Source organism: Acanthaster planci, linkage group LG04, assembly GCF_054643075.1.
Source record: "Acanthaster planci isolate LZ-2023a linkage group LG04, COTS_SCS, whole genome shotgun sequence".
Classification (NCBI taxonomy): Eukaryota; Metazoa; Echinodermata; class Asteroidea; order Valvatida; family Acanthasteridae; genus Acanthaster; species Acanthaster planci.
In genome coordinates, this window is record NC_141780.1 from 2,586,798 (window position 1) to 2,605,621 (window position 18,824).

Consider the following 18,824-nt stretch of genomic DNA (forward strand, 5'->3'; position numbering starts at 1 on the left):
ATTTTCACGAATGTCATCTACGGAATACTTCTGCAACTGGACTGTATTAGGATACAGGTAGTTTATGGAGTCCACTTGGCTCGAAACATCCCGAGACACACACAAACGCAGTGAAATAAAATCTTTAGTGGTTAGTCATGTGGCTATCTTTAATCATGTCTGCAACAAATCTACAAGAGCAATTATTATAAAGTCAAAATCACATCAAATCAGAAAATTATCCGCTTTGCACAATTTTCCACCCCAAAAAAGGTTCCGGATTTCTAACCGTTCATGACATCTTATCAATGGATTAATGTCATCCTGCCCAACACAACAGGCAAAGCGCGACTGCTCCACAAAACAGCGCTTACTGACATGCATATGACCAACAAAGCAATTCGCCCTACAAAGCACCTATGCGCAACAATGTTGCAAAGAGTTATCCCTGTCTACTACCCACTGTTGATGCCATTTTGTTGTCTATTTAGACTGACATAAACCAGGAGTCACTCCAACTGTTTCAACATCAACAATTTTCTAATTTGGTCTCTTGGTTATGGAAACAAATTACTCAAAATGCAAACCAAGGAAAGCGAGTATCACACAAAAACTGTTCGTGAAATCTCATCACAAAACTCGGTATTATTCAGATGAGTGATCCTTAGAATCTGCTTACAATAGCCAGGACAAAATCTCACACAGCCGTCTTGAAGTATACCGACTTCCCTCATCATGTTGCCGACTATTCATACGGATTTCAAGTCACAAGTTATTTGAATAAACTTCAACAAGATCATTCCGTTGCCAAGGTTCACCCCGTTACTTATGACAGGTGCTGTCAATGGTTTTGTGATGGTCTTGACTTCAACACTGCAACCTGACAAAGAGAGCTGTTAATGCACGGGTTACAAGATTCATTTGTATCCGTAATGTTCTCCTTCTGACGTAACCAACCTGTATGTGCTTCAAACAAGCATGGTGCTTTGTTAAATTGAAATCACGAAGCATTATACTTTTTAAGGTATAAAACAAGATTCATTGTTTCCACTCTAGTTGTGGGTGCATTCTTTACGAACCCATTAATTCTCTCATTAAACGTCATTTAAAAGAAAGAAAAATGCTGAATTTTGGACTAACAGGTATAAAAACAGTTTTCATTGAGACGTTTAAATCACATGCCCAGATCTACAGCTATTGTCTTTCATAACCACCACCAGATTTCACTAACAAACGATTACATAACCCTGGGTTGATTTAAACAATTCATCAACAGTTTCTTTGATGCGAACACCCACTCCACTTAAGATATTTCCCTGGTGATCTGAAGCAGGTGGTCTGCTACGGCATATGAAAATCTTTAGTAATATGTTAGAGATACAAGTTAACCACTCAAGAAAATAAAGAACCAATTTTGAAGTTCTGCAAGAAATGGCATTTGCGTGGCACGGATGTCCCGCAAGAGAAAACTTGTGAATAAAGACCAGCTTGGGGTGTCAATTGGGTACTCATTACTGCAGGATTCTTTAATGTAAAGCAGATTACTAGAACAGGCAAAAGATTCTTGTCACAAGTGACCTTGATAGCATGGCCTTATCAATATCTTTGATGTGGAATCTTCGGGTGAAATCGATGACAAAGTACCTACAATATTAGATACATTTTCTGTTTCGTAAGCCATTATAGATTATCTACATCAAGTCACAGTTTTAGTGAAATATATATTCAATAGTTTCCTAAACATGGCCATTGAGTCAGTCTTACTTATCCTTCATGAAGATATCGCTTTCATCGTTCTCAGAACAACCAAGGAATTATTTTTGAAGATGGCTCCAACACTAACATGAACAAATTCCCCCCAAAGGCTGAGGCAATGATAAAACACTCTGAAAAGAGGGCCATCCAAAGCATTATTTTGTTAGGCTGTGTATTTTTGCTAAGAGCTTTTCTACAACTCCAAAAATCCAGCACTGTGCATCCAACAATGGGCAATTCTGCAGGCAAAATACCTGTTTACACAGAAGTGCAGTAATGGAATGCGCTGAATGAAAGTGGTACACGGCGCATTTACTCGGTACATTTACACGCATGGCAGAAATCCATGCATCCTGCAAGTCATTTCATGTTGACGATTTTCCACTTTTAATAGTAGCACCCCATAGGAAGAATCACAGGCAGGAGAAAGCAACGCCCACTCTCGCTCCAACGTTCTCCCACCGACTCTGTGATGTGACACCTAACAAGGCCTCTGAGAGGCCACAACGTGCGAGTCTCAGTTTAGTATCTTAGAACACTGCCTAGGTTTCTAGACGCGGCGGTTTGTGCCCTGACCGAGTAGTTTGTAAACTGTCCCACGGAAAAACCTTGTGTTCTGTTTCACGGAATTCATTACCGCTGGTCTGTGTGAATGAATGGGGCCCTATGAGCCATCAAGGCCCTAGCTGAACAGTAACAGTGAAGTCCTGAATATACTGCCAAAAGCAAGTGTTGGATTTCAGCAGACAGAGGGTACTTAAGGTGACACAGACAGTTGTTCTACCAGCTTGAATTCTTACAACTCCAACTTGCCCGGTAACTACAACGCCCAGCAGATAAAAAAAAACTACAGAACATAAAACTGCAGAAATATTGACAAGATGTTAGACACTGTGAAAAAAAAATGATCAAACTCTTGGCATTCAGTAAAAGAATTCCATCTCATGCCTTTTCTTTTCATAATTAACTAGTTGCCGTAATGTTTTCCCCTGCTCTCACAAATCATCAGTTATCTATAATTACTGGGTAATACTTTGTATAAATAAGCCAAAGTTACTAACGATTCATATATATGTAGTCTACACCATGCAGCTGTATGACTTGCGCTGACAAAAAAATCTAAGACAATTAATTTGCAGTCTTATCAACAGATAAAGTCATTCTCAATCAATTTTCCTTTTTTTCAATACGATTGCAAAACAAACGGGAAAAAGAAATTTTCTTTTTAAACAATGTACAAGAACACTCAATGCTGTTCAATAACATCTGGTCCCGTTTCGACTTTGAACGACGCGACAATTTCCTTTCAAAACTACAGACCAACATGATCGCCCAACACTCTTCTGAAGTTATGAAATTTTCTTGTAGCACTCTTTCAATTCTCCATGTGCATTTGGGGCCAGACCACAACCGTGAATGTGAACATGTGCAAGAAACTTTGGACCGAGAATTTGGTTTTTTTAAGTTCTGAAGTGAAGAAAAAACTCAGACTCAAGCTACTGGAGAACTAATCCTACAAAAAGACGCACCGAGTTTCCGAGATCTCCTGTTGAGTTATTTTAGAAATAGGCTCATGTCAAAATGCATGGAAAGCGCTCTCTATTATCTTATCCTATACACTGATGATGTCACACACTGTTTACACCTGCACTTTCCAACAGAGCAATTGGGGCCCACAGTCTGCTAAGCATCATGACAAAGCTGTACACACAGTGCAAAGTCATCAGTGCAGAAGTCTGATGAGAAACCCAATGCGTCACCAACATTCTGCGAGTGCAACTTCAAGGAAAGAACTTCTGCCTACAACTTATAACGAAATCGGATGAATCTCTTTGGAACTCACATTCACAGGAAAAAAAAAAATCCCCAGTAATATTAGAGCCCGGTATGTAGATATGTACGACTCCCCACTCACATACATAAACCCAGCGGAGAGCAAACGTTTAAACAGTATATCTTTGTTTCTTTTTAAAATGGCATTGTTTATTTTGGGGGAGGAGGGGGTGGAGATGGTTGGTCTAGTCTGCCTCGGCACCTTTCAACTCCTGGCCTAGTTTGTAATCGCTGATCTTGTTCCAGTCGATCCTGGAGCGGGTGATGGGAAGCTGGCGTCGCAGAGCCTTGAAGGTTGTCTCCGACATGACTTTGTAATCATCCACCATGGAGCTCTGGTAGTCGTTCTCGGCCTTCTCGATCACGTTCAGGATGGCCTTGGCTGTAGCTGCCTCATCCTGGAGGGGTCAAAAGTTAAAGGTTAGGAGAGAACAAAAGGCACACGATACTCAAGGTCTTTAAATCAGGGAGAAAAATCAGAGGTGCAGATGGAGTTTGTTGGATAAAAGATTTACTGGAGGATGAAAAGGAAATTTCAACAGTAACTGAATTTGACCGCTCATCCACTGAAGACTGTCTCTTTTTTTAAAACCAGCATGGAAATCTGACTGATAATTGTAAAATTTTATTTTAAAAAGTAGAAGGAAACCGAACTGACTAACTCTAATACATGTGAATTTTCAAAGTAGAAAACTGACCGACGTTGGCCTAACATCATGTTGAGGATATGAAAAGGACGGACCTGTACTGATATCTGTTTTGGTTTTGTTTTTCAAAATACTGACAAGTATTTAGCATTTTGTTTTATATGACGTTACCAACCAAGAATGATGTTTAGTCTTTTATATGAGAAAATTGACCAGTAATGATTTGGAAATTACAGATGCACAAGCAGATAAATCCCAACATATGATGGAATGTGAGGTCTATATTTGTTCAGAAAGTAATGGCCTCCCTGTCTCTTCAAAGCTGATCTTCGTCTACAAGTGAAAGGTGGACAATCCTGCTTTGAGGCCCAAACTCTTCGGTTTGCTCTTGGCGTCTGTGGTAGGAAACTGACCGATATTGATATTTGTTCCTTGATTTCCTTGTGGCTGACCAGCTGGACGTTGCCGTCTTCGTAATAGTGGACCTGAGTCTTCATGATCCCCTTGACTTCGGCCTTGGTCCCGGGGCCAGTGAAAGTTGTGGAAAACTGTGATCGCCAGCGTCCATTCCTGAAAAGAAAGTGGTATGTCATGTCTTAAGAGCTTCCTCCATTAAAGCAAAGTGTGGACAGTTGAGCGAGTGTGTCCTCAGAAGAGCAAGCAATAACCTCCAAGTATACTTTTTTCAAACGGCTTGATCAGATTACTACACTCGCTGTCCAAATTAAGAGAGGATCTTCCCCGAAGAACAAAAGACAAAATCAAATCTAACTGTAAAATGAAAATATTCCTGTGAAACACTCTGGTGAGCTCAGGCCAACACGCTTAAACTGCTCGTATAAACTGCTTTAGCAAAGTGAGAGTTTGAGCACTTTGATGTGGATTTAGGTCGACCAAAATCAAGGCATTTGGAAAAAAAAACAGAGCATTGCATACCAGAAGTTATGGGGGCTGAACTTGTGATCTTCGATACATACAATCAACGTGACTGCATCCCCATCGCTCTTTCCGTAGACCTGCAGGTGGAAAAAAAAAAGATTCACTATTTTAGTTTGCAAACTTTTTAAAATGTCAAGATACCACAGTCATTGAAAAGTTGAAGTTTACAAATGTAGGGCTTTGGTGATCATTTGTTGAAAATTTGTGCAACATTTGTTACTTCATTGTTGCTTTTTGGAGATTCCATGATGATGTCACGGTGTGATATCTGCTGAAACGCAATGTTGGGCGCCACGACCCATGGCCGCTTGAGGACTCTGCGTATGCTCAACCTGGACGAAGGTCATCCCTGTGTGTTTACAAACTCAACAGGAATCACTCAAGCATGGGGACGAATAAAAAAAGTTACCCAGCACCGTATACCCAATTGGCCAGAATGCACTTAAACATCTTCTGTGTTACGGAACAGGAAATCCTGTGCTTGCATGTCATCAGGTGTGAACTGGCTGGTTGAAGCAAGCCCAAACCTGAGACTGGCATCGACAGTATTGGTCAGTTGTCTCCCCTACGAGTGGCTTACCGTGTGGACTCCGTTTGGAAAGTGATCCTTGACATGGGCAATTATCGCCTTGTCCATGGCCGCCCTCCATGGCTCCGCCATCTCGTTCACGGCATGGGAGTCAATGTCCGAAGACTCCTTCCGCAGATGGTCATATTTGAAAGACTTCTTTAGGTTGGGCGCCACGTAGCGATTACCGCCGACGTTCCCATGTTCAGTGATGAGAACCTAAGGTAGCATACCAAACCAAACTTGAAAGCACACCACGAACTGATGATGGCTGTAAACTGCAATTTCAATTTCAGAGCCTTACTCACGAAGAGATACTCAGAGTAAAATGACAAACCTTTGTCTTCTTTACTTTGTCCACCTTCACTGATCCTCCCACAAAAACTAATGCACTTGATACCCCAAACCCCTCCACATGTATTTTGTGACGAGTGGGGTTTACAAGTTAACACACCTGTAAACCTTTCTTCACCTTCAGAGAAATCCACAATTTCCCATGTGGGATACTGACATTCCTGTAGAAATGCCTCCTAAATTGGACTAGCAGTTGTTAAATTTTCAAGATGGCAAACTTAACTAAAATTTGAGGTATCGGTGGGTAAAATAAAATTAATACATTAAGGTAACCTTTCTTTACATCTAACCAAATTACCCCATTCCAGGGTGTGTAATTGAAACTTTTCTGATTTTTTTCTTCTAAAATTATATTATTGAGGGTTGGCAGGTTCATAATCTAACATGATAAAAGGTATTGGCACTGGCAGGATCCCAGTTTGTTATTTGTTTGCTGACAATTTTGTTATTTGTTTCCTCGTAATGCATATTACGCAATGATGTACAAGCAACCACACTTTTTATGGGTCACGAAAACCACAAGCAAGTTGTACACAAGTTATTTCTGAGAGCCAAAAGCAGGTTGGATCGTATAAAAGTCTTCACAATTTGGGGCAATCCAAATCTTTGAGACTCACAATAACATGGATCAGTCAGAGAGTTCAGAGGGTAAACACAAAGGAATCATGTGTCACTGTGTTAGCCACAGTGCATGATGGGATAGAAAGGGGGTCATCAATGCCAAGAAGATAACATAGTGTCAATATTGACTGTCCAGCTTTAATCTTTCATTATTCAATTATGCTTCCTGGTTCATCTCAGTTGGGTATCACTTTTGAGGAACATCCTTCCTTCTCCCCGATGAATCCACCCTGCATTCTTCCTTCCATCCCTCCATCTTTAATTTAATACTGACAATAAAAGCTTTTACTGCCAAGCGTCGGATGTCAGATGTTTTGACACCAACACCATAAAAACTTGGACACACAGCTCTCTTTAAAGGGTCCAGGCAATGATTTTTTCTTAGATGTGCATTTTGTGCAACTTTATACTCGCCGTCAGTCCACGAAAACCATCTGACATCCTTCTGTATTTGAGTGTGCTGAAACGTGCAACTTTTTAAACGTTTAAAATTGTTCATACTTTTCTGGACAACTGAGGGCACTGTTGCTATGACATCATTCGGGGATGACACATGTTTACATGCTTTTCTTTTAACTCAAAACTGTGAACCCCAAATTTGCGCCTTGAAAATCTTTCTTAGAAAGGCTTCTTCATTGGCTTATTGCCAACGAGGCGCCAAATATGAGGAAATTTAGGGCAGTGAAATATGAATACATTCTACACTGTGAAATATAAAAAAAGCACAAAGGTTTTCTCCCTATGATGATATCAAATGTTTGCTCATGAATATGGAAACTGGTACAAGCATGAAAAAAACAAGTTCTGAAAACAACTTTTGAAATTAATAGCAAAAAAAAATGAAAATCAGGTTAACTAGAACAAAACTCTAGCCGCATTTCAAGGGGTGTGTATTTTTTTTACTGCATGGACCCTTTGAAATACTTTACCAACACATGATGCATTAACTTTTCCCGGGCCCAGTATGTAAGAAAGGATCAGTCAGTACTGATGTGTGAGTTCTTAAAGACAATAATTACTCAAATACATGTATTTGTCCGAGTGGACTTAAACTTTTGGAATACGCACAATGGGTGTCAATTAAATTGCAACCAAGCCATGAAAGCTCGAAGCAACTGGGCATCTGGGATTAAACTTTTTGAGTACTTACCATTTCGTTGTCAACTTTGCAAGGGGTGAGTTGCTCATTATTGTACTGAGCAATGGCACTGTTTCAGGGAAGAACATAAAAAAAGAAGATGCAACTAATCATTCAGCAGAAGTTAGAATAAAAGTACAAACAATGAATAAGCTAATTTCTAGATTGAAACAGGCTACGTGTACTAACGGGAAACTTTTTGAGCTTTGTTTTCAAAATGCCTCTACTGGTTATGCTCAAATCCCACTCAGTTAATGTAAGTACGCAATACGTGCAAACAAAATGGATACTTACTCCACCACTTGATCCTTCAGTAACTTATCGTTATTGACCAAAGTTCTCACAGCTGTAAAAAGCGACATAAGAAAAACATTTAGTACACAATTCACCTGAATCTCCCATAAAAAAAGGCATTTCTTATCTCACAAATCAAGGTGTCGGAGATGTTTGGATCAACGAAAAATAAGACTGTGCATCAGCTGCGTGTACAGAGAGTTGAACCTGGTAATTACAATCAAAACAAACTTACAGTTAAAGACCTCGTTGAATTCTCCGGGGGGTATATGCCGAATGAACGATGATGCTATGCGCACCTAACAAACAAACATCCAAAATGATTTTCAATGTGATTTTAACAGTCTGGGTAGTTCAACCCGATTTCTATTTCAAAAGGCTCATTTATTTTATTTTATTATACGAATTAGGCCTAAGCCCATACAATATCTATTCGGTCATGTCAGTTGGTTTAATTTACTATTTACAGAAGAAAATCATTTTCATGGTTGCTACAGGAAACAAAATGGATGTTAGTGCTGGACCAACTTCCAACAAAGAAATTATTCATAGACTTCTTTGTCACTGCACACTAACCCACTGTCTAGTTAGACCATATGACCTTCGTATCTAGCTTTCTTTGCAATATACTTCCATCATGTCCATCAGCATAGGCGATAGGCCTATTCCATCATTTTAATCTTGATATTTCATATAGGTTACAAGATTTTGGAATATATTGTAATAATGTAAAGACGCCAAACACGATACAAAGACAGTTTTGATTCCTTGTAGACCTTGATATAGCTGGAAACTGTCCGGAAAATGGGCGACTCTAGTATATGACCATGTATGACCGAATTGAACTGTCAAGTTGACAAAAAGCAGGAAGTAAGTTTGATGTGTTGAATTTCTCTCGAGACAATTCAAATATGGGTCTAATTAAGAACTCCAAAAGTTCAATGCCTCTTTGTCATAGAGTAGTTATTACTATCACAGCAAAGTTGTATTTACTTACCTTTTCTTGGTCAGAAATTGGTTCGAGGTCTGCCATTTTTTCTTCACGCCTACTTCTGCTTTGCCTCCCAAAGCGCTAGCACGAGCGTGTATGAACACTGTCCGTGTGTTGCTCATTGGATCTCACGCCTATCCCAATTTCTATTCGGATACGTTTTGATAAGACTAGCATTGAAGTATTTAAATATAAATCAAGCTCTAAGGAGGCCGTGCGAGTCACATGCCGTGCGCAGGTCCAAGAAACAGTTGTCCTTTTTTTTCCATATAATATTTTCTAACTAAGGAAAGCCGACACAAGAAAACATTGTGGGTGTGACAGAAAGGACGATTATGAGCAATAATGGCCTAGTTAAGTACATGTATTTTTGAAAGGGCATAGCTCCTCGCATAAACAGTGATCAAAAGGGCGCCTAATTGTTTCCACGAGAATTTCTGAAAAATTGGATGTTGAATAACAGTAGACTAAGACTCTTTCATCAATCTGCACCTCTTCTGTGGGAGAGAAGCTGAGCTGCTTTTGTCACGTCCCCAAAAAGTCAACGACAGTATTGTCCTGTATTAGCCTGGTGTAAAAATATTGAAAGCAAAACACGACCCCTCCAGCCGGCAAAAATCTACACCTTTGGGTGGTCTATTTTGTTTATACCAACAGAATGCGATACAAGTCACCCGATAATTTCTAGCACAGAAGGTAGGCTATGCCGCGGCTAACGCCCAGACCAGAGCCTGAAAGTAAAAGACCGCGCAGCGAGCTTTATCAGGAACCCTTGCGCGGTCCTCCCTCACGTTGGGCTGTCCTATCACGTTCGATAATTTTTGGAAGAATAATTCCTAAATGTAACCACCCCATGAAACGCTCATGTTAGAATTTTGCCCTTGTCTTCCTCGAGTGAAGTTAGGAAAAGTCACCTGGAGATGGGTAAAAAAAACGAATTTTATTAACGACCTTTCACGTCCGGCAATATCGTACCTACGTCTCCATGTTCAAGTACGATTGTTTTCACTGCCCGTGCTTAAGTGAAAACGATATTGTACAACGTTGCAAAAATTTACCTACTTGCAGTCAATGGATTCCATTCCACAGTTGTTGTCAGCAAAAGTTAAACATTTAGTAATTGAAGTAGAATGTTGCTTTAAGTTTACTACTTATAAATTATAAAACTGTATAAGATATTTTGATGTTTTTATTTCGGTTTTTACTGACGGACTACCATAAAATTTCAAACCGTATATATTCATCTGTGTACGAGACTGCCGCATTGCACTGTTCTTCATGTATTTCAGATTTTCGGAAGTGATGGGTCAATTTTTGGCGGATATTTCTCTTTTAGGTCAGGTGATTTTTCAGCTTCTATAAATTGATATAATAGAGGAAATATTTTCCAAAGCCCCTTTTCCGAGTTGAATTTTTAAAGAAGTAACCGAACGAAAAAATATTACAAATTCTACAATCTTTGCACGTTATTTTTCCTATCCAAGGGTTCCGGAAGCGCGCCATCTGAAGGGGGACTTGGGGAACGTACCCCCTCCCCCATTTCCGGTGCCCCCCACTAAAAAAAAACCGGATTAATGGATATGGAATATGTCTAACAAAAGCTTGCCCCAAAGAAAGTAAAGTAGTAAAAACTGGTGCCCCTTGTGCCCCCCCCCCAACTTGTAAAATCCTAGCTACGCCACTGGCCGGGCAGCCTAATAAAAATCACACAGAATGCCCATCGTGTGGTACAATGCGTTATGTCACGTCCTTTGCATGGACAAACTGTAAATTTAAAGGGCGTTTTGCTTTTCACGTATAGACTGATTTGCTCACGCCATTACTACGGAGTCCCCGACGGTCACTCAGGCACGCATTCCTAAGCTTGACGATCACGTGATTTGGGTTAGCAGTGCGCTCCCATATGGGCTGATGAGGAAGCATTCAATGTGCAGATCTCTTTTGTTGACGCGAGTGGGGACTCTATCTGCAGGCTTTTTCTAAATTCTTGTCACCGGGTCGGTCTGTATACTCACTGTAGCATGAAAAATTAACTTACATGGGTGGGACTCGAACCCACGTCTATTCTCATCATTTAAAGCACAGATTAATCTCATTTCAAGAAGGGGTTAGCGTCACTTTCTTTCTTCGCTTTGCACCAATGAGGCCTGGGTTCGAGTCCTGTCTAGTGGCTTGGCCCAGGCTTTAAGTGCATTTGGTTTCCAGTCCATACTCGCTCTCGCAGGTTTTCTCCGGGTACTCCAGTTTTCTCCTGCCTCTAAAATTGGACCTTCTTCCTAACTCCGTAATGTGATGCTGATTAATAAAGTGTATGAATAAACATATAGTTAGTGGCGCAAATAGCCCAAGTAGCTGGAAGCGCCATTAAAACAAAACAAAACATCACCATTTCAAGGAGCCGATAATATGGTTTTCAGTAATGCTTGAAGTTTCTAGACGGGCGTAAATCCTGGGAGTACATATAACCCCCTCCCCACTTGTTGGAGGGGATGAGCTATTCACCCCCCCCCCATTTTTGCACACATCACATCAACCAAAACGTATTTAGGCCTATAGTAGTACTCGTTCCCAAAAGGAAGAACAATAACTTTTCTAAGAAGCCATAAATATGCCATTCTGATGTATGACTCTGCAGAAATGTAATACAGATGTACTTCCGTATCATGACATCGTTCCTTATATTGTTTCAAATTTTCATTGCCGGTTCTACGCGGTAAGTTAATGCAGGGAATACGATATCATCCGGCATTGAGTCCCAGTATAACAACCCAGGAGGCCATCATTACCGGAACAAGTTCCCGTGATTAAGCAAAACTAAGATATGAGATCGATTCAATTCCTTCAATTCTCTAGTAATTTCAGAGTTTAGTGCATCACATTTTGCCGGCCTGCACCAAGTGCGCTTTGTAGACGTGGGGTCCTGTAGTGACTTTGAGATGGGTGACATGCAGTGCTCCCTCAACATGCTATTTCGAATGAAATTTAGTTTTAAATTCTTCAAGCCCTTCCCTCCACGCGTTTTAAGAGATCCGAATAAAATTTTGAGGACATTTGCGCAAACGGCGCCCTCTATGTACCACCCCAAAAAAGAGATGAACAACTCTACGTGTATGACAATACATCAGCTGATGAAGGCTAGCCGGGCCTCGCCACGATGGGTTACCAATTTGTCGACTTTTTCACGGTAGAAAAATCTTTTTCTTAGTTTTTTTGACAAATTTATGAGATGGACATAATGGCAACATCTTCCTTCAGTTTGCCCGGCCGTCGCATCGACGGGAGAAGATTTCTCGAAGTCGCTTATGATCTGATGATCTTCAGGAAGTTTGAAGACGTACTGAGCATGTGTCATTTGGGATCGTCAAATGGACGCAGTACAATGGAGATTGTCTTCCCACAAACTCTGCAGGGAATTAACGGAAGTTTACTTGAATGTGACAGCGATCCTAAAGAGGGCGAAACTGCAAGTGGAGAAAGTGCTGAAATAATCTGGCGAAGGTCATTGCAAAATTTAAAACACTGGAACTTAGGCCAATATTGTGATTTATCATTATTTGGGCATGTTGGTTTTCTTTTTCACCAGTTCAGTCATGTCAGTCTTATTTTTCTAACACCAATGTGTCTACTCCACATGATTTATGGAAAGTAGTAGTAATTTAGATTGGTTCAGTGATTTCAATTTCATGTTTATAGTGTGCAGTGTGTAACTTTTTCCCCCATTCTGAACCCTTTAATTCGTCCGTAGGCGCATTGTATTTTCTGTTGTTCAGTTTTCACTTTGATGTTTTGCTTGAGGTTGGCCTTTGTCTTTATTGCAGGAAGTTCAATGAATCCATCTGCATTCTAGCTATTCAGGCTTATGCGGAAACCGACCAATGGGATAGGGTTCATCCATTCCTGGCAAATTATTACGAATCGCAGGCAAGGTATCCACCAACAATCGCTAAGTTATGGTAAGAAAGCTGTAAATGTTGTTTCAATTTATGCCCTTTAACTGCTATTCTTGGTCGGTTTCTGCGTTAATTTTGTTGAGTCATATTTGGCCTGACCCCAGGAGAGTAACTATTAATGATTGGCCTTTCCCTAGCATTCTACTGCTTGCCAAAGTTCGCAACTTCACCATGGCAGAAAACCTGGCAGGTGAATGGCTGGCCAATGCAACCAACCAAACGCACTCACAGTACTCCACCATCATGGACATTCTGATGGCTCAGATCCTACTACCACAAGCTAAATTAGACCAGGCGAGAGCTGTGGTCGAACTCAGCTCCGGGTTGAGTCCAGAAAAAAAGATGAGTTTCTTGAAGTACTTGGAGAAGGTCGAGGAGGACCTACAGATGAAGAGGAAGATTACAGACACAGTTGAAGGATCAGTCAACGGTAAGTGTTCCCTATTAACCCACCACTGTGGAACAATTAAGCATGGCACCACACCTCACACATCCTTTTAAAGTTGTTGGGTACTTTGTGTCAGCAAATCCACTGGTGCTTTGGGCCTACAGAATACTGATGCCCAGGTCCTATAGAACACTGGGCCTAGGACCTACATGATACTGGTGCCAAGGGCCTACAGAACACTGCTACCCAGGATCTATAAAACACTGGTGCCTAGGACCTAGGGAACACTGATGCCCAGGTCCTACAGAACATTGGTGACTAGGACCTACAGAATACTGGTACTTAGGGCCTACTGGACACTGGTGCCTAGGGCCTACAGAACACTGGTGTCTAGGGCCCATGAAGCATCAGTGCCAAGGGCCTTCAGAACACTGGTGTCTAGGGCCCATGAAACATCAGTGCCAAGGGCCTTCAGAACACAGATACCAGGTACTACAGAACACTTGTGCCTCTAGGGCATATGGAACACAAGTGCCTAGGGCCTACAGAATATTGGTGCCTAGGGCTATAGAACACTTGTGCCTAACGGCCTATGGAACACTAGTGACTAGGGCCTGCATAATATGTATTGTATGAACGGGCCCGACGAACACAGGTAACTTGGGCCTATGGAACACTAATGCCTAGGGCCTACATGTATGGAACACCTGGGCCTACAGGTATGGAACACCCGGGCCTACAGGTATGGAACACCCGGGCCTACAGAATATTGGTGCTTAGGGCCTACAAAATAATCTGGTCCTACCTGCAGCTTGTCAAATGTAACCAGTTTGCAACTGTTGTATCCTTTTTGAAAGTGATGGACTTACTCAGTACCTTTGATCTGTTCAGAATATTCCTCATCGGCTTTCATGCGAGTCGTCCAGCGAATCAGCCAGTTAATCACCAGACTTCTGCCAGCGACTGGACTCAGATACATCCGGAATATTGCTTGTCTGGGTTTCTTCATCTATCTCATTGTTCTCAGGACGAATCTGGGTGCGTATTTGCACGTGAAAATCTTTCACAAATGACGTGATCAATTTCAACGGCACTTCCTTGAGGGCGATGCTAAACCAACACAATTTTCTTGTGGAAACATTCGTCTGTCACTGATAAGGTCAATTCAGTGCACTGTTTACACTTAAATTCAATAAGCTATTTCCTTAATTAAATGTTTATGCATATTACCCTAAGCATTGGATACAACAGGGTTTGATCTGTCATTCGCCTTTGTTGTCAAGCGGCAACTTAAATTTACAGACATTGGTTTGTAAGATTTGAATTTTTGCATGGTGTAGGCCAGGCTGGTGAGAGGTTTGTGGATCTGTACACACTCATACTCACACTCACCGGTTCTCAGAATCACCACTCTTATAGAAGAGCTGTTGGTTGGACTTTGTGTTGGAGAAAACTTGAATGGATCTTTTTTTGAGAGAAAGAATCACATACAAACAGGGTACCCGTGGGCTGGAAACGGTCATGAAAAAGTCATCAAAATTTGTTTTTAATTTCCAGGCTTGGAAAAGTCATGGAATTCTGTAAAACTCATTAAAAACACCGTGTGTGATTTCTGTTTTTAGAAATAATTGCTTAAAATGCATGATTTATTTGGAACTTTAAACATCTGAGTAGTCCAAGAAACTGCGAGATTGAGTTGTGGATTTTTATAATTTGGTCATCAAAAAGTCGTGGAATTCAACTGTCCTTTAGGTGCAGGAACCCTGTACAAATTGCAATTGTGAGTTCAGTTGAATGGAGAGAGCAAATATGGCATCTTGGTTAAAGCATGTCAGGGATATTGAGTCATCTATTTTTTATATTGTCATATTTCTCAGCTTCATCCACAAGCCTGTCTCACGCAGCAGTCCTGTGGAGTGGCATCGTACGCATTTGGCGCTCACTGTTTGCTCCCTTCCATCTCATGCCCAAAGCCTGATGGGTACCCAGAATGCAGCGGGGATCCTACAGTGCCGCAGGTGACCTTCGACACGCCCCACTTGCAAAATGTGATCGAGTGTCAGCCGTGTCCCAATGACTTGGCTGCAGCTATTGATAATGCATGTACCTAGGCAAGCCACTAGCCAGTGGCTACAGCCACTTTTCAAAGACTTGTGTGTGACAACTAGCCCTAGCCAAGTTATTTTGGACACAGCCTTTCAGGAGTGTAATTGTCAAGTGTCCAGTTGCAAAATTTAAAAAAATGCAAAATGGCCAGATGTTTCTGAAAGAATCTTGTTCTTACTGATTTCTTTGTGGACCCGCAATCTTCAGAAATGATAGTCCTGCTCAATTTCTCCACATCAATGTACATATTTACCAAGCTTGCGGTCGTTTAGATCAAATATGAAAATAAGAGCACTGGCGATATAACATCCTGCTTGCAATGAGAACCTTAGGTCTGAAGTCTTTGTATTATTTGCTTTCCTTTCCACATATCCTGAGGGCCCTATTATAACAAGATCATCTCTTAGAGTCACAAGGACCAGATGTTCAAATAATTTGGGTTTGGTGTGATCAAGAGCAGATCCAGGGGTGCCAGCAGGTCCATGCCCCCCCCCCCGAGCTTTCTTTTTCATTAGAAATGGAGTAGAAGGTAGATTTTGGTCTGTTTCATTTCCCTTCAAAAATAGTCTCATTCCTAAGAAAGGCCGTGAAAGATTGCATGAAAAAATCCTGAATTTTTAACCCCCCCCACAAACAAGTTAAGCCCCCCAAAAACTTTGGTTCTTGATCAGTCCTTGGGTGCAACAAGCCCATAACTGACTATAATTCTTACAGTACAGCTTTTTGAGCCGCAATGAGCTCAAGAACTGATTGTTACAATGACCGAAACAAAAAGTGTTGAAAAATGAACACGACCTAAAGGAAACATTCCCGTTTTGATGTGGGCCTACTTGTGAGTTTTCATAGTGCAATAATGTATGCAAACCTGATCTTAGCACGGACATTTGAATTTTGGAAAGTTTTTAATATATCGATAGGCTAGGTTGGTTGGTTCATCAACAAAATATTTGGGTGCTAACAATGCCGTGAAATCATTTGAGTGACAAATGACAAGCCTTGTATTTTACACTTCACGAACCGAACATTTTGAGCAGGTAAACAGATATTGGCCAAAGTTTTCTGTTTAAGGTTAGCATTTGCCGGTAAACAGCTTTTTAAAAACAGAAACACAATTAAACATTTACAACAGGTACGAGCTATATTGGACAAGTTTTCTTTTAAGGAAGAAATGTTTATATTTAAAGATCCATGCGTACAAGGTATAGAAAAATTCAGACGTCATTTCAAAACGCACGTTTGGGTGAAAAAGCTAGTTATTTTAAGAATGCTAAATGTCTTCCATACATTTTGGGTATTTTGTTCGTCCAAGTCTCTTTTTTCTACAATGGAAGTGATGGTAACTTATTTATCTGGATTTGATGACCACTTTACAAAATTAATTCTAACCTCTGTCACTGTGCTCTGTATATATACTGAAGATTGGTTTATGGTTAAAGTTGTTCTCTGTGTTGACTGCATGAAGAAGTTAGAATATTTTCATTTGAAGGATTTCACAACTGATGTAATTTTTGCACCATATTTTGCAACTTTGTGAATTGCAGTGTAGAATAAGAAACTTGCCATTTTTGCAAAAAAAATTGAAATTCAAATCAGGGTAATTAATTAATGGAAAAAATTAATTTTGTGGTTAAGTTTACTCTCTTTTTAAATGTGTTTTCCTTATGAAGAGCTGTTGTGGTGAGGATTCAGATACAACTCATGCAGTAACAACAGCATTACTGACTTTTCAACCTCACTGTTAAATTTTATCTGATTAAATTCTAGACTCGGTGAATGTTGTCTTACCCCATGCTTGATTTAAGCCAATGCACAAGCTACAAGTGATACATTCTCAAATCCTAACATGGGTCAACCACTGAAATAAATATCTTGAATCAGTTCTTTGCATAACCTTTTGCCCTAACCCTCCAGGGTACTTTGGAAAGAAACTCTCCCAGACACGTCAGTCTGCATCATTTGTCAAAGTGGCTTGCCTGCCCAGTGTGACAAGATCCAACAGGTCAGCTCTCCCCAAGGCCAAACAGCCTGGGAGTCTATGGTTGCCAGTCGCCACAAGATCCAACAGTGGCATTGTTCAATGGGACTAGCACCCATTGTCTTGGCATGGCTAGTTTTGTTCAGCTGCTGTTGTCACCAATTGCACTGTGCTGTTTTTTAGGGTTAGTAAGCGCGTGTGCATTCGGCTAAATGTCTGAACAGAACCACTTTGTGCATGAACTTATTTGCATCACTGGCATATCAGAATAAAGCAATTTGTCTCCAAATCAAAACAAATGTGTTTGGAATTTGTGTCACCTGTCAGCCTACCGTGTTGTGTGAGTGCGTGTATACACATCTTTGCACAACTGTGATACCCGAGCTACAAATGTTTAGGATGATAAGTCTATTTCTTGCCCGATTCAGCTGAAACAGATATCGCAACACAAGAAACTTAAACTCATTCTTTTTTTTCAAATCGAAACTATACTTTTATAGCAGCTACACAATGATTACCAATTCCATGATAAAGCGCAACGTTGGTTTATCTAATATAAGAGGTCGCCAGAACTAACAGGTAAAAATATGCGGGAGGAGATAAAAATACTTTAAGACAAACTTCAAGTTCATAAAAAGTTGTCTTTTTTACCAGAATAAGTTAAATTCTTAGTTTATGAATTCCTCATAATTTACCACACCAATTGAAATAAGTCAGTCACATTTGCCACACACCGTTCTTCGGAACAATCCCCAAATGCATATATAAATAACACAAGGCACAGAGTGTAATGCGAGTTTGAAGGTCAATATTTAAATATTTAGGATATTATGCAAAGACATGCACTCGTCATATTGTACTACAACTTACATTACTGACACAAATCTTGACGGCAGGGAATGCAAAGAAATATGGAAACGTTGACCCACATTCCTGACAGATGTAACTTAATCCACCGCACCGTGCAATGCAAGCATCTGTCAGCGGATCACTGACAACAACTGTTGGGGTGGGTTCAATACTTTCCTTTGTATGCCACAGTGCCGTGCCGGACAAAAAACACATTTATCACGTACAGCACAGCGTACGCTTTTGTTGGTTGCTAAGGGGCCATGCAAATTAGAGGAGACAGCTAAAAGGCATTACTGTTGGCTTTAGACATTTCCTTCTCTCGAATGAATTACATCAACAAAAATCATTTGGGCTCAATGACTCAAGTTCAATTCGACGCAGATAAAAATCAGAGAACATAAAAAATGCCCAAAATTTCAGTTTCTAGAAAAATT

General features: G+C 40.5%; 2 protein-coding genes across 2 annotated transcripts; one reads left to right on the forward strand and one right to left on the reverse strand.

Annotated features, from left to right (window-relative positions):
* Positions 1–593: 593 nt before the first annotated feature.
* LOC110983647 (F-actin-capping protein subunit alpha-2-like) lies at positions 594–9,272 on the reverse strand. Its single transcript, XM_022243070.2, has 8 exons — positions 9,126–9,272; positions 8,364–8,427; positions 8,129–8,180; positions 7,847–7,904; positions 5,734–5,940; positions 5,151–5,230; positions 4,628–4,784; positions 594–3,965 (listed from the first exon to the last, which is right to left on the reverse strand). Exons 1-8 carry the CDS (start codon positions 9,159–9,161, stop codon positions 3,753–3,755), a joined length of 867 nt encoding a protein of 288 aa, XP_022098762.1. The 5' UTR covers positions 9,162–9,272; the 3' UTR covers positions 594–3,752.
* Positions 9,273–12,211: 2,939 nt separating this feature from the next.
* On the forward strand, positions 12,212–17,337 carry LOC110983694 (uncharacterized). The gene is made up of 5 exons (XM_022243163.2): positions 12,212–12,617; positions 12,938–13,072; positions 13,207–13,499; positions 14,349–14,495; positions 15,335–17,337. The coding sequence occupies exons 1-5, from the start codon at positions 12,346–12,348 to the stop codon at positions 15,433–15,435; spliced, it is 948 nt and encodes a 315-aa protein (XP_022098855.2). The 5' UTR covers positions 12,212–12,345; the 3' UTR covers positions 15,436–17,337.
* Positions 17,338–18,824: the final 1,487 nt, after the last annotated feature.

What these genes read in the sequence shown, in the direction of transcription:
- LOC110983647 (XM_022243070.2), bottom strand. Translation starts at nt 9,161, where the DNA reads ATGGCAGACCTCGAACCAATTTCTGACCAAGAAAAG. An exon ending in TTCAGCCCCCATAACTTCTG is followed by an intron (nt 4,785 to 5,150) that starts GTATGCAATGCT and finishes CTTTCTTTTCAG; the next exon opens with GAATGGACGCTGGCGATCAC. An exon ending in AGGAACAAATATCAATATCG is followed by an intron (nt 3,966 to 4,627) that starts GTCAGTTTCCTA and finishes TGACCCCTCCAG; the next exon opens with GATGAGGCAGCTACAGCCAA.
- LOC110983694 (XM_022243163.2), top strand. Translation starts at nt 12,346, where the DNA reads ATGGACATAATGGCAACATCTTCCTTCAGTTTGCCCGGCCGTCGCATC. An exon ending in CCAACAATCGCTAAGTTATG is followed by an intron (nt 13,073 to 13,206) that starts GTAAGAAAGCTG and finishes GCCTTTCCCTAG; the next exon opens with CATTCTACTGCTTGCCAAAG. An exon ending in TGTTCTCAGGACGAATCTGG is followed by an intron (nt 14,496 to 15,334) that starts GTGCGTATTTGC and finishes CATATTTCTCAG; the next exon opens with CTTCATCCACAAGCCTGTCT.